Genomic DNA, 16,430 nt, shown 5'->3' with positions numbered 1-16,430 from the left:
AGTTGTAATGTGTTCTCAGATGAGGAGAATCAGAGCAGGTGGTCAGTCCAGTTCAAGTGTTCAGCAGTCTGATGGCTTGTGGATAGAAACTGTTTCTGAGCCTGTTGGTATCAGACCTCATGCTGTGATACTGTCTGCCTGACGGTAAGGGAGTGAACAGCTTGTGGCTGGGGTGTGTGGGGTCCTTGATGATGTTGTGGGCCTTCCTCAGGCACCATTTCGAGTAGATGTCCTGGATGGGTGGAGGCATGGTCCCAGTGATGTACTGAGCCATCTTCACCACCCGCTGGAGGGCCTTGCGGTTATGGACAGAGCATTCCAGTACCAGGCCTTGATGCAACCGGTCAGGACGCTCTCGATTGTGCAGCGGTAGTATTTGGAGATAACCCGGGGCAGTATGCCAAATGTCTTCAGCCGCATTAGTAAGTAGAGACGCTGTTGCGGCCTCTTTACAAGAGTGGTGGTGTTGTTAGTCCGTGACAAGTCCTTGGTGATGTCAATGCCAAGAAACTTAAAACTCAAAATCAGACATTGATTAAAGAAAATGAAAATATGGACCTTTAAGTCCTTATTATACAGAAGACATTGATCATATCAAAACAGGGGAGACAGGAAATGGGAAACCATGTGACAAGTGAAGCCTCAGAAGAAGAATGTTACCCTAAGGCATTCAACTCCACCACTCATTATACGGATGCTGCCGTACGGTTTTTTAAACAGATAAATATGTTACAATTTTCCATTCGGTGATATTCTTTTTTTCCTCGTCAATACAAAACTAAATTCTTGTAGGACAAGATATCTGTGGGCATCTAACCAAACAAACACATTAGAGAATAAAATCAAGGCTCACACAGCAGGATCCATTTGTCAGAGCTACTTTATAGCCTTTTAAACTGTCACAATATTTCTCTGCCAGTTGCCTTGGACGTGTACAAAGCACTTACTGTACCCCCCCCCCCCTGTCCCCCCCCCCCAAACCTACCCTTTTAGCGTTTATTTTCGAAGATCATTCTGCCGCACACTCCAACTCCTTCCCTCTCCCTCACCATAAGGAAAGTAGACATGCGTTAAATGTTACCGTGTTAATCATAGAGGTGAGTGCTACCTCTGTGCTCAGTGGATGGCTGGGTGTTAATCATAGAGGTGAGTGCTACCTCTGTGCTCAGTGGATGGCTGGGTGTTAATCATAGAGGTGAGTGCTACCTCTGTGCTCAGTGGATGGCTGGGTGTTAATCATAGAGGTGAGTGCTACCTCTGTGCTCAGTGGATGGCTGGGTGTTAATCATAGAGGTAGGTGCTACCTCTGTGCTCAGTGGATGGCTGGGTGTTAATCATAGAGGTGAGTGCTACCTCTGTGCTCAGTGGATGGCTGGGTGGGTGCTGCACACTACAGCCCCGGCCTGACAGGAACACTAGCGTTTCCCTCCTCTATTCTGTTCAAATCAATCTTAACATCAATCCCACAGGAGTGCTGGCTGCCTGATAGGAGAGCAGTGCTACATACTGTACCTAACGTGACACCCCCGCCCATCACTTGAGCCGCTGTGTCTCTGAGCAATGGGAAGGAAAGGTTGGATGCCTTATTGACACTTCTCGTATCTCAGTTAAAGTGACACTTTTATAGAAAGGCCCTTTTAATTTATGGTGTTAATTGCGTCTGCTGCTAATGAGGGAATTTAAGATCTATCCCTGTATGGTGCCTTTAAACAGGCAGGGCTGTCCTAGGCTGCAACTCTGAAATGGCACCCTATTGCCTATATAGTATAGTGCTCTGGTGCGCTATAGGGAATAGGACAGGGCCTTTGGCCAAAAGCAGTGCACTATACAGGGAATAGGGTGCCATTCCGGACACACATCTTAGAGAAATCTTCCCTCGGCCTCTCCTTAGGTGGAGCCTTTTGAGTCCCTCTCTCAGTCTCAGTGAATGGCAGCAGTCCTGTATTTATCAGCTTCAAGGTTGAGAGGTGTGTTATTGAGTCGACAGGCAGGAAAACGCAGCGGCGGGTGGTGGTGGCGAGTCAGCCAGCTAGAGGAGAGGAGAGGCAGCCACGGCTATAGATTTCGACAGCTCCTCCCCTAAGACATGCAAAGGTAAGGGCCAAAGAGTCAAAACAATGAATCCTTGAGCAAGCAGCCATCATTAAAATTCAAAGGCTCATTATGGTTTTCCACAAAATAAATCATTACAATGAGAGGCTTAAAAGGATTAAAATGAGGCTTGATTCAAAGCCAAGGGAGGGGAGTCAGTTAAGTCTGCTGCAGGACTGACTGGGGAGCAGGAGACACAGACAGAAAAGGAACCTGCCCACCTACATACCACTCAGGGTACTGTTGAATAATCTGTGGTCGAATAATCCTTTAAAATTCAATTACTAACATGGGTTAGAGGAAAGGCTTTTTCCAATTACATATACAATTGTTCTAAAATCAGGAGACACAGAAATGTAGCCTACCTACCAGTGGTGGCTGGAGATATCGGAGGACATGCTCATTGTAATGGCTGGAATGGAATAAATAGAACGGTATCTTTTACAGATACAATGCGTTTGATACCTTTCCATTCCAGCCTTCACAATGAGCCTGTCCTCCTTTATCTCCGGCCACTGGGCTCCTCTGCTACCTATCACTGAGGGTACTGTGTTGAATAATCTGGGGTCAAATAATCCTTTAACATTCACTTATGAACATGGGTCCACTTCAGGCTTAAAGGGAAGGATTTTACCAATGACATGTAGAAAATCATTATTGTTAAAAAGTCCTGTGCAACTTGTATTGGTTTTGGTGTTCAGGTAAGAACAACAGCTCTGTGCTTGGTGTTCATTATGTCCACTCATATTTCTCTATTGCTTATCATCAGCACAACAAACATAACTCTCCCATTCCTAGCCTTTGAAGTGTGTATTTTCCCAGTGAGTGGAACAGTAGCTTGTTTAGTACAGTAGCTAGCTTCTGTGTGTTAGTGATAACCACTGGGGGAGAGAGACCCTCAAAGTAAGGCATGAAACAGCAGAGAGAACCATGACAAAGAGTTGTGCTGAGCTTCTGCTGTACACAGCAGATTACAACGTTAAGAACGTAAGGCCCGAATGAAAAAAGTGTGTGTGAGATCTCATTCCATTGTGAATAAACATAATGCTTAAGTTGACAGACCAACTACGTTTGTAGAAAGAGAAAGCCTTATTCTTCTTCTTTGCAAGAGACCACATTATTTTGTCCCAAGCTTTAGTGGTTATAGTGGTAGCTAGAATAAACACTTATCATTGAGATGCTTCCATTTTCTGTACAGTATATTTCTCTCACCTCAGTAAATCATTTGATATCAAAATAAAAGATTCCATTTGAAATAAAAGACCCCGTTTCAAAATAAAAGACCATGTTCCCAGAATGGGCTGGCTCGTACAGTAGGCTACCTAAGAACGTCAATACTACTCACCAACGTGCAATCATTGGACAATAAATTAGACGAGGTACGATCACAAATATCCTACCAACGGGACATCAAAATCTATAATATCCTATGTTTCACGGAATCGTGGCTGAATGACGACATGAATATTCAGCTAGCGGGATATACGCTGCACCAGCAAGATAGAACAGCACACTCCGGTAAGACAAGGGGGGGCGGTCTGTGCATATTTGTAAACAACAGCTGGTGCACGAAATCTAAGGAAGTCTCTAGATTTTGCTCGCCTGAAGTAGAGTATACTGTGATAAATTGCAGGCCACACTAGTTGCCTAGAGAGTTTTCAGCTATACTTTTCGTGGTTGTTTATTTACCACCACAGACAGATGCTAGCACTAAGACCTGTCATGACGTTGGCCTCTCCCTTTTGCACACAATCCACCCTGTGTGTAAAGGGTAGAAAAAACTCTACAATTCCAGGAAAGTCTCTGGCCACATGGCCCATAGAGAGACAAAGGAAATTCTTCCAACTCATAGAATTGAAGAATCCAGCTACGAACTGATCCGCTGGTACCATTTTGTGATACTCAGAAGAGACAATATAGCCATATTACCATAAAACTGTTTATATAATAGACTCAGTTTAAGACTTGCCTCATATGGGTGTATGGAATGTATTGATAAGGATAAAGCTTTTGTAAGACATTGAGATGCTATGTACTGATGTAATGTGATAGATTTGGTTACAGAAATACAATTCTAACTCAGTCATAGGCACGCCCCAGGGACATATACAGGACCAGGCGTCATTTGACCAGCCTGTTCGATGGGCACTATAAAACACTCCCTGATTTACATTTCTCCAGACCAGGCCTACACTCATGGCTAATAGGTTTTACCTTCCAATTCCTCTACTGAAAGTGAACCATACCACGTGGTTAACTTTTAGACTATTGATACCGACAGAATAAGAACAAGTCTTTGATATTAATTATTAGTCTGCAGCTAAGTAAATTATATCATTGAACGCGAAGACCAACGAACCAACCATTCGATGACGACATTAATGAAGGTCGCTCTAAAAGATCCATTCTAACCGAGAGAGAGAGAGAGAACGCGGACAAAACTCCCCAACAGAACTACTCTCCAACAAGAATCAGAACGACACACTGAGAGTAAATATATATTGATTGCAATTGTTCCCGAATGAGTGAGCCTTCAATTGTCAATTGTTAATATTAAATCACCCTGTGTAACTTCTCAGCCGACCTTTTATGACCCATTGTTCAACAGGCCGACCTGACTGCTTAGCCCACAAGGGCACATTCCGATACCAATCCTTTGTGACAATAATTACTGTTTGTATGTTTTTCTGTTAATTACTTAATGTAGTAAATAAATGATTTTAAGACAATTGATGTATGGATGATTTTAGTAAAGACTGGGTTCGTGCAGATACAACAATTTACGACGTTTTGGAATGAGACTGGACTAGAGGTAAATACACCATTTAAACTTAAGAAGATAATCGACCTATACTATAATAGAATATAATATTATAGTACAGGAAAGTTATATTAGGAAAATTATAGCTTTGTAATCTGAATATTCTCCTTGGTGCCCCGACCTCCTAGTTAATTACAATTAAACGATTAATCAGTTTAATCGCGTGATAATAATTACAGGGAGCTAATTGATAAACATATCTTCAGTTTAATGGTACCCCCAAAGACACGACAGACCGCACTCAGTCAGCTGTAGAAGGAAATAAGCAAACAGGAAACCACTCACCCAGAGGAGGCGCTCCTAGTGGCCAGAGACTTTAATGCAGGGAAACTTAAATCAGTTCTAACAAATTTCTATCAACATGTTAAATGTGCAACCAGAGGGAAAAAAATTATAGATTACCTGTACTCCACACACAGAGACACGCACAAAGCTCTCTCTCGCCCTCCATTTGGTAAATCCGACCACAACTCTATCCTCCTGATTCCTGCTTACAAGCAAAAATTAAAGCAGGAAGCACCAGTGACTCGGTCTATTAAAAAGTGGTCAGATGAAGCAGATGCTAAACTACAGGACTGTTTTGCTATCACAGACTGGAACATATTCTGGGATTCTTCCGATGGCATTGAGGAGTACACCACATCAGTCACTGGCTTTATCAATACGTGCATCGAGGACGTCGTCCCCACAGTGACTGTACGTACATACCCCAAACAGAAGCCATGGATTACAGACAACATTCGCACTGAGCTAAAGGGTAGAGCTGCCGCTTTCAAGGTGAGGGACTCTAACCCGGAAGCTTACAAGAAATCCTGCTAGAGTAAGACCTTTAAACAGGTCAACATAAACAAGGCTGCGGGGCCAGATGGATTACCAGGACGTGTGCTCCGGGCATGTGCTGACTAACTGGCAGGTGTCTTCACTGACATTTTCACCAGTCCCTGATTGAGTCTGTAATACCAACATGTTTCAAGCAGACCACCATAGTCCCTGTGCCCAAGAACACAAAGGCAACCTGCCTAAATGACTACAGACCCGTAGCACTCACGTCCGTAGCCATGAAGTGCTTCGAAAGGTTGGTAATGGCTCACATCAACACCATTATCCCAGAAACCCTAGACCCACTCCAATTTGCATACCGCCCAAACAGATCCACAGATTACGCAATCTCTATTGCACTCCACACTGCCCTTTCCCACCTGGACAAAAGGAACACTTATGTGAGAATGCTATTCATTCACTACAGCTCAGTGTTCAACACCATAGTACTCTCGCAGCTCATCACTAAGCTAAGGATCCTGGGACTAAACACCTCCCTCTGCAACTGGATCCTAGAATTCCTGACGGCCGCCCCCAGGTGGTGAGGGTAGGTAGCAACACATCTGCAACGCTGATCCTCAACACTGGAGCTCCACAGGGGTGCGTGCTTAGTCCCCTCCTGTACTCCCTGTTCACCCACGACTGCATGGCCAGGCACGACTCCAACACCATCATTAAGTTTGCAGACGACACAACAGTGGTAGGCTTGATCAAAGACCACGACAAGACAGCCTATAGGGAGGAGGTCAGAGACCTGGCCGGGTGGTGCCAGAATAACAACCTATCCCTCAATGTAAACAAGACTAAGGAGATGATTGTGGACTACAGGAAAAAGAGGACTGAGCACGCCCCCATTCTCATTGATGGGGCTGTAGTGGAGCAGGTTGAGCTCTTCAAGTTCCTTAGTGTCCACATCAACAACAAACTAGAATGGTTCAAACACACCAAGACAGTCGTGAAGAGGGCACGACAAAGCATATTCCCACTCAGGAAACTAAAAAGATTTGGCATGGGTCCTGAGATCCTCAAAAGGTTCTACAGCTGTAACATCGAGAGCATCCTGACTGGTTGCATCACTGCCTGGTACGGCAATTACTCGGCCTCTGGTCGCAAGGCACTACATCCAGGACCTCTACACCAGGCGGTGTCAGAGGAAGGCCCTAAATATTGTCAAAGACCCCAGCCACCCCAGTCATAGACTGTTCTCTCTACTACAGCATGGCAAGCGGTACCGGAGTGCCAAGTCTAGGACAAAAAGGCTTCTCAACAGTTTTTACCCCCAAGCCATAAGACTCCTGAACAGGTAATCAAATGGCTACCCGGACTATTTGTATTGTGTGCCCCCCCAACCCTCTTTTACGCTGATGCTACTTTCTGTTTATCATATATGCATAGTCACTTTAACTATACATTCATGTACATACTACCTCAATCAGCCTGACTAACCGGTGTCTGTATGTAGCCTCGCTACTTTTATAGCCTCGCTACTGTATATAGCCTTGCTACTGTTTTTCACTGTCTTTTTACTGTTGTTTTTATTTCTTTACTTACCTATTGTTCACCTAATACCTTGTTTGCACTATTGGTTAGAGCCTGTAAGTAAGCATTTCACTGTAAGGTTGTACCTGTTGTATTCGGCGCACGTGACAAATACACTTTTATTTGATTTGAAGTTGAAGACGTCTGATTGTGGATCTGTATAACATAATCCAGTGAGTCCCCATAAGTATGGTGGCCCTGAGGATCAATGGTGGCGACCTACCTGTTGTATTTGGACATCTGTGCGTACTCCCTCCCAGTCCTCCTGATGGTGCCAGTACAATACTGCTGGCTCTTCAGTTTCAGACTCAGCTGGTCCAGGACATCCCTCTGAGCCGCCCAGTGGCTCTGCAGCAACTCCCCCTGATAACACAACACATCAAAGGACACATTAGGGTCTTGTTCATTGGCACGAAACATTGGAAAATTAGCTGGAACAAAGAGACCTGGACATTTTTTGTTTTCTGTTTTAGAATGTTTGAAAACATTTAGCTACGGTGTGACCTATTGAACAAGACCCAGCACTGGGTAACTAAAAACATTCTGGTAAACAAAGGTTGTTACATTTACATTACATTTACATTTAAGTCATTTAGCAGACACTCTTATCCAGAGCGACTTACAAATTGGTGCATTCACCTTATGATATCCAGTGGAACAACCACTTTACAATAGTGCATCTAAATCTTTTAAGGGGGGGGGGGGTTAGAAGGATTACTTTATCCTATCCTAGGTATTCCTTAAAGAGGTGGGGTTTCAGGTGTCTCCGGAAGGTGGTGATTGACTCCGCTGTCCTGGCGTCGTGAGGGAGCTTGTTCCACCGTTGGGGTGCCAGAGCAGCGAACAGTTTTGACTGGGCTGAGCGGGAACTGTGCTTCCTCAGAGGTAGGGGGGCCAGCAGGCCAGAGGTGGATGAACGCAGTGCCCTTGTTTGGGTGTAGGGCCTGATCAGAGCCTGAAGGTATGGAGGTGCCGTTCCCTTCACAGCTCCGTAGGCAATCACCATGGTCTTGTAGCGGACATTAGTTACACTGTACTGACTGTAGTTACATTGTCAGATATTATGTTATGTTGATATGAGTGTATAATTCTCTACACAACATTGGTTATTAGCTTTATACAAACGCCTGCCACTAATACAAGAAGTGTGATTGGTGGTTACTTGAATAAGATGTCCTATGCATTAAAGATGATGGACATAATCAAGAGCCCAAAAGATTGTCCACTAGACAAAATGCACAGCCATGTTGTACTGTAGGCAGGGGCGGAAATCCCGGGGGGGACGGGGGGGACACGACCCCCCCCATCCTGGGAAAAATATGATTTGTCCCCCCCAATATATCACTGAAACATAACTATGTAATTTAAATAATATTAATAATACGCAATGAAAGCAATTGTGCTGATTATAGACACTTAATAGCGCGTTTTTAAGTTTCAAAAGATTGCGACCCCCCCACCCTTTGCTTCACAATGGTTTGATCCACTGCCAGTTTCTTAGTTGGCAAGCTAACAGAGGGGTCATATCTACTGTCTGAAAGGCACTCAACGAACGTAACTGATGAGATTAATCCAGTCAATCGCACACACACACTAGCTGAATATGCAGAGCTAGCGCGCAAATCTTAACTATTAAGCTAGCTAGTACCTATTCCATTTATGTGGCCTCGTCAAAGATGGAATCTTTGCTATCGTCAATTTAATCCAAGATCAGCATGCAGATGATGTAAGTTAGTGCTTCAAAGTCCCTGTGATAAGGTTAGCGATAAACTGAAGTCCAAGCTGAACAGAACTACACTCTCTTCTACCATTGTCTTAAATATATTTAATGGTCTCGTTGCAAAAGCTAAATTGTCGCAAGGGAACTTTTATTTATTTATTTTATTTAACCCGGGTAGCAAAGATTATAGCAAACACCACTGAAACGGAATTGGTGCTCGCTAGCTTTGCAAATTCAGCTATTTGCTAGCATTTGCTAGCTACCTTTTAGATCGAAGCCCAAATAGAATGATTAAAGATAAGATGATAGAAGCCCATCTCCTACTGTAAATAACCTACACACTGTGTGTGTGTGTGTAGCCAGCCAGCCAGCCAGCCAGGTAGAAAAATAGCAGAAAAATAAAAGACGGACATCAGAGTATTTTTCAGTACACCAAAACGCAAAGTAAGAACCCTAGTAGCTTAATATCTCAAAGACTAGTTGATAAAATGTTCATAAGAAAGAAATGAAATTCTGGAAATGTTTCACAATGATGTCATTGGGCAGAGCAGGCAACAGATGGCACACAGACAGCAGAGTTGGGGACAGATATGCAGGGACAGACTGGTAGAGACAGGGAGTCTCAGGTAAGTTTGTTGAGTCTTTGTTTGGCAACATTCTGAAAGGTTCTCAATTTTTTTACTTGTAAAATAGGAACATAATTGGAAAATGCCATGGATACCCCCACTCTCAACTTAAACTGGTGACTGAACTAAGATTTGTTAAAGGCAATGGTATTGCTGTTGTGATTAGTTGTGTAGTTTTGGGTACCGGTAGCTAGGAGTACGGCAAACACCTTATTTATTTGGTTCAATGTAGGCTATGTGTTACAGCACTACTGTTGGTGTCCCCCTCAGGAATTGCTCTTGAGAAAATTTAATGTAATTGTCCCCTCCAAAGTTGATATCAGATTTTCGCCCCTGACTGTAGGAATATCAAATCCCACAATACAGCAACATTACCAAAGTGCTTCTATTAAGATCAGGGATTCTGAGCATCAGACAATCAGAAATCCACACAGGCCTTGCAGTGGATCTGTAATTGCATACAAAATATAGAGATGAACCCAATGTTGTGCCAATGAACAACCCCCCGCCCAGCAAGCTTGGTTTTTCCTCATTCCTCTTTAACACTGTATGAAATGTTTTTTGTTTGCGTGCCATTGACACCGTTTAATCTATTTTGCCATTGCCTCTACAAAGGTCAAACAATTCCATGAATGCAAACTGCTTCTCAATCAAAAGCACACTCGATAATAAACAAGTAAATCAACAGCGTGTGTGTTTGAGTCTGTGAGAGTGTGTTATATGAAACTCAGCAGTCAGGCCTCAACGCTCTGTTCATTTGGGAAGAATGAAATTAACCTAACTAGCTAGGAGCTCCATGAAAATTAGCAGACACAACTGTGCCGGCGAGTTATCCTTCTCCGTCCCAACCTCAAAGGAATTTGCCTTCATTTCTGATTCACTCACGGAAGGCGTGTCATGATCCTAATTACCCAATCCGATTGGAGCTGTTTACACACACACAATAATGACTAATGCAGACTACAGACAAACACAATTTAGCACCAGCCATCTTGAGTTTGAGAACAGTGTATCATCTGTGGCATGCAGGAGGACTCTCCTTGACTTGGTTGGCTTCCCAGTTTGAAGGATCTTGAAAAGTTTGGAATTATATGATTTTTGTTTTGTCCCTCTCAAACAATCCGGATTTATAGTTCAGTTCTATTTCAATACTGATGTCTATGAATCTATGCATGTTATATTTGTAAATTATAAAAACAGGAAAAGGCTACGGTAGTAGGGGAATGTTAGTTAGGCAATGAAAAGCATGAGCTGGCACACACCCCAAAAGAATTGCAGAGGTGCTGACTAATGGCGAGTGAACTGTAGGCTATCAAAATAAAGAGGTGCACACTCTATATATGTACAGTGGCAAGAAAAAGTATGTGAACCCTTAGTAATTACCTGGATTTCTGCATAAATTGGTCCTAAAATTTGATCTGACCTTCATCTAAGTTACAACAATAGACAAACACAGTCTGCTTAAACTAATAACACACAAACAATTATACATTTTCATGTGTTTATTGAACACACCGTGTAAACATTCACAGTGTAGTGTGGGAAAAGTATGTGAACCCTTGGATTTAATAACTGGTTGACCCTCCTTTGGCAGCAATAAACTCAACCGAAAATGTTCTCTAGTTGCAGATCAGACCCGGACAACGGTCAGGAGGAATTTTGGATCATTCATCTTTACAAAACTGTTTCAGTTCAGCAATATTCTTAGGATGTCTGGTGTGAACCGCTCTCGAGGTCATGCCACAGCATTTTAAAAATCGGTTGTCAGGACTCTGACTGGGCCACTCCAGAAGGCGTATTTTCTTCTGTTGTTGATTTACATCTGTGTTTTGGGTCGTTGTCCTGTTGCATCCCCCAACTTCTGTTGTGATTCAAATGGCAGACAGATAGCCATAACATTCTCCTGCAAAATGTCTTGATAAACTTGGGAATTAATTTTTCCGTTGATGATAGCAGGCTGTCCAGGCCCTGAGGCTGCAAAGCAGCCACAAACCATGATGCTCCCTCCACCATACTTTACAGTTGGGATGAGGTTTTGATATTGGTGTGCTGGGCCTTTTTTCTCCACACATAGTGTTGTGTGTTCCTTCCAAACAACTCAACTTTAGTTTAATCTGTTCACAGAATATTTTACCAGAAGCACTGTCGAACATCCAGGTGCTCTTTTGCGAACTTCAGACGTGCAGCAATGGTTTTTTTGGACAGCAGTGGCTTCTTCCGTGGTGTCCTCCCATGAACACCATTATTGTTTAGTGTTTTACGTATCGTAGACTCGTCAACAGAGATGTTAGCATGTTCCAGAGATTTCTGTAAGTCTTTAGCTGACACTCTAGGATTCTTCTTAACCTCATTGAGCATTCTGCACTGTGCTCTTGTAGTTATGTTTGCAGGACAGCCACTCCTAGGGAGAGTAGCAACAGTGCTGAACTTTCTCCATTTATAGACAATTTGTCTTTCCGTGTGTCATGACGTTGGCCTGTGGGTAAGGTTTATAACCCCCCCATAAATACCTTTCTCCCTTCCCCTCTCTTTCTGACCCTACTGAAGGACTGCTGTCCTGGAGGACTGCTGTCCTGTTAAATATAGAGAGTCTGGGAACATCAAACAAATGGGGAAAGGAACCATATTTTGGTAATAAAACCAGTTGGAAATATGCTTTGGAACGTAATGAGTATGGATGTCAGTTCGGTTGTCATCTGAGACATTATGACTGATGACAGGACGACATAAACTGTACCTGGGAAAGTATACACCCTCTAGTTATCAGAGTCACATGGAATTGTTATGCAATTGAAATGTTTGATATTGAAATTGTTTGTTAGGAGATTAAATGTAATTTTAGCTTCCAAATGAGAGAATTGGGTTTTCATAAGGAAAGTGCCCTGCTTGATCAGTGGCCCACCCCTGTGAAGAGACAGGGGTTATAAACGATGAAACACATCCTTCCCCCTCTCCACTATATAAGCCTTTGACGAAAAGATAACCACATGTTCCAGTACGTGAGGTCTGCAGCCTCTACGTTAGAAGGACACATGTCAAGTACAGAACTAAGCCAACCTCAGCGTGAGCTTTGGTGGCGAATGGTATGAACTTTGAGCTTATTCACTACAGAAGTGATACTTCCTAGCCGTTGAGTTAGCAGCGGCCGCTGTAGACGTGGGCTAGGAAAGGACGGACGACGGATCCAGTCTAACAAACAGACGAAGATACCACCACGTATCCAATGTACCACCAGAGACGTTCTTCCGAGGACAGGAAGATCTGTTGGCCAACCCGGCCAGCATCTACGACCAATCTACCGAAGCGCAGCTCAGAGTAAATATTTATTGCATTTTCCTTTTCCAAATGGGCGGTAATTTAGAATGCATAAGATAATGTATTTACGATAGCATAGCTGCTGTTTCTTTGTTCCTAAGTCTTCCCGCTCTTTCATTCAAGCCCAACCCCCTTTCCTTTGTGTAACCAGCCATCATACAGGTTCCGTCCACCAGGGATGTTTTCTGTATGACATCATTTGTATTCTGTGTATTTGTAATTCTGTGTGATAAGTTTAGGTATTTAGTAAATAAATAATTAAACCCAATTTTGTATTGCTGATTCAACTTGTTAGCCAGGGTTCGTGAAGATAACCAAGAATTTACAACTTTCATTATGAGACTGAAAATAAGATAAGGGTTAATATTGACTGCTATCGATGTAAAAGATTACTAAGTATTTTAAGAGTTTATTCGGAAGATAACGGCTCTATAAATGTTCTTCCGTGGTGCCCCGACTTTCTAGTTAATTACATTTACATGATTATCTTAATCAGGTAATATTAATTACAGAGAAAGAATTTTATAGGTTAGCATGTCATATCACTTAATCCGGCATAGCCAAAGACACGACATGTGGTATGATGAACATCAAGGCTTTTAGAGATATTTTGTAACACTTTCCAGCTTTATGCAAGTCAACAATTCTTAATCTTAGGTCTTCTGAGATCTCTTTTGTTCGAGGCATGGTTCACATCAGGCAATGGTTCTTGTGAATAACAAACTCAAATGTTGTGTTTTTTATAGGGCAGGGCAGCTCTAACCAACATCTCCAATCTCTTCTCATTGATTGGACTCCAGGTTAGCTGACTCCTGACTCCAATTAGCTTTTGGAAAAGTCATTAGCCTATGGGTTCACATACTTTTTCCAACCTACAATGTTAAAATGATGAATTCAATATAGACAAGAAAAATAAAATAATGTGTGTGTTATTAGTTTAAGCACACTGTGTTTGTCTTTTGTTGTGACTAAGATTTTTATGACTAATTTATGACTAATTTATACAGAAATCCAGGTAATTCCAAAGGGTTCACATACTTTTTCTTGCCACTGTACAAGCTCCCAGTACTTTAGAACCACCACAAAGGTTTAACCAATAAATAACTGGCAGCTTATATGTTCATGGGTTGCATGTTTCGTCACAATATTGTTTTGAACATTCATTTTGGACGGATGCCCGGCTGAGCATTCTTCTCAATGCATCGTCAACGAGCGCTGATGAAGATTTCATCCAAAGTGCTGTAACGATGTGCGCTGAGAGTTGGGAAGCAAGTTCAGGGAGTGAGTGTTTTAATAAATAAACGCAACATAAATACAAAATAAGAAACATGAACAACGCATGACACAGGAACAGAAACAATAATGCCTGGGGAAAGAACCAAAGGGAGTGAGATCTATAGGGAAGGTAATCAGGGAGGTGATGGAGTCCAGGTGAGTCTGATGATGCGCAGGTGTGCGTAACGATGGTGACAGGTGTGCGCCATAATGAGCAGCCTGGTGACCTATAGGCTGGAGAGGGAGCACACATGACAGTGCATTACTGTGGCTTGCAAATATAATGACATTCATAAGGAGGCAAATAATTAGTAGGAAAACCTTTTGTCATCATTTTGATGCCACCAGATTGACTTTAGATGAGGTATAACGTTAGCTAGCCAGCTAAGGTTGAGTGGAGGCCACCGGATTTTATCTAGCTAACGTTCGCATTGCTAGCTATTTTAGAGAACATTGCAAGCAAGTGACAACATTGCCATCTGTCTAAAGTCAATTTGACGACATGATAATGCTGGCAAAGTTGTTTCCTACTAAATATTTGACTACTTTATCAATGTCATCGTATTTCCAGGCACAATAGTGTAATTTAGACTAAACCGTAGTTAGACTCCGTCCAGAATGACTGGGCTTATCACCACTTTAGTGCACCACTATAACCACTTATTCTAAAAGGGATGAAATAAAGAAAAAATCTCAATCTACACACAATACCCCATAATGACATCACAATACCCCATAATGACATCACAATACCCCATAATGACATCACAATACCTCATAATGACAAAGCGAAAACAGGTTTTTAGAACATTTTGCAAATGTAAAAAAAAAATACAAACAAAAATACCTTATTACATAAGTATTCAGAGCCTATTCTATGAGACTCGAAATTGAGATCAGGTGCATCCTGTTTCCATTGATCATCCTTGATGTTTCTACAACTTGATTGGAGTCCACCTGTGGTAAATCCAATTGATTGGACATAATTTGGAAAGTGCAGATAAGGTCCCACAGTTGACAGTGCATGTCAGAGTAAAAACTAAGCCATGAGATTGAAGGAATTGTCTGTACAGCTCCAAGACAGGATTGGTTCGAGGCACAGATCTGGGGAAGGGTACTAAAAAAATTCTGCAGCATTGAAGGTCCCGAAGAACACAGTGACCTCCATCATTCTTAAATGGAAGAAGTTTGGAACCACCAAGACTCTTCTTAGACCTGGCCGCCCGGCCAAACTGAGCAATCTGGGGAGAAAGGCCTTGGTCAGAGAGGTGACCAAGAACCCGATGGTCGCTCTGACAGAGCTCCAGAGTTCCTCTGTGGATGGGAGGACCTTATGGGGTATTTATCCCATTCTTCTCTGCAGATCCTCTCAAGCTCTGTCAGATTGGACTGGGAGCGTCACTGCACAGCTATTTTCAAGTGTCTCCAGAGATGTTCGATCAGGTTCAAGTCCAGGATCTGGCTGGGCCACTCAAGGACATTCAGAGACTTGTCCTGAAGACACTCCAGTGTTGTTTTGGCTGTGTGCTTAGGGTCGTTGTCCTGTTGGAAGGTGAACCTTCGCCCCAGTCTGAAGTCCTTAGCGCTCTGGAGCAGGATTTCATCAAGGATCTCTCTGTACTTTGCTCCGTTCATCTTTCCCTCGATCCTGACTAGTCTCCCAGTCCCTGCAGCTGAAAAACATCCCCGCAACATTAAAATAAAAAATCGCCACCACCATGCTTCACCGTAGGGATGGTGCCAGGTTTCCTCCAGAAGTGACGCTTGGCATTAAGGCCAAAGAGTTCAATCTTGGTTTCATCATCATGATCTGAGAGTGTTAAGGTGCCTTTTGGCAAACACCAAGCAAACTGTCATCTACCTTTTACTGAGGAGTAGGTTCTGTCTCCCCACTACCATAAAGGCCTGGTTGGTGGAGTGCTGCAGAGATGGTTGTCCTTCTGGAAGGTTCTCCCATCTCCACAGAGGAACTCTAGAGCTCTGTCAGACTGACCATCGGGTTCTTGGTCACCTCCCTGACCAAAGCCCTTCTCCCCCGATTGCTCAGTTTGGCCGGGTGGCTAGCTCTAGGAAGAGTCTTGGTGGTTCCAAACTGGATGGAGGCCACTGTGTTCTTGGGGACCTTCAATGTTGCATAAATGTTTTGGTACCCTTCCCCAGATCTGTGCCTCAAACTACAATCTAGTTGTAGAAGCATCTCAAGGATGATCAATGGAAACAGGAT

General features: G+C 43.0%; 1 protein-coding gene across 4 annotated transcripts in view; it reads right to left on the bottom strand.

The window, feature by feature from the left end:
- LOC106611224 (A-kinase anchor protein 6) overlaps positions 1-16,430 on the bottom strand; it is a 288,016-nt gene that overhangs the window by 80,811 nt on the left and 190,775 nt on the right. For all 4 annotated transcript variants that reach the window (XM_045723598.1, XM_045723597.1, XM_045723599.1 and 1 more), the window contains exon 8: positions 7,494-7,633. In XM_045723598.1, coding sequence (XP_045579554.1) covers positions 7,494-7,633 — 140 coding nt within the window. The remainder of the gene's footprint in view (positions 1-7,493; positions 7,634-16,430) is intronic.

The sequence above is a fragment of the Salmo salar genome, chromosome ssa09 (genome assembly GCF_905237065.1).
Source record: "Salmo salar chromosome ssa09, Ssal_v3.1, whole genome shotgun sequence".
Taxonomy (NCBI): Eukaryota; Metazoa; Chordata; class Actinopteri; order Salmoniformes; family Salmonidae; genus Salmo; species Salmo salar.
Note: the sequence above shows the minus strand (reverse complement) of the source record. Positions and strands in the feature narration are given on the sequence as shown.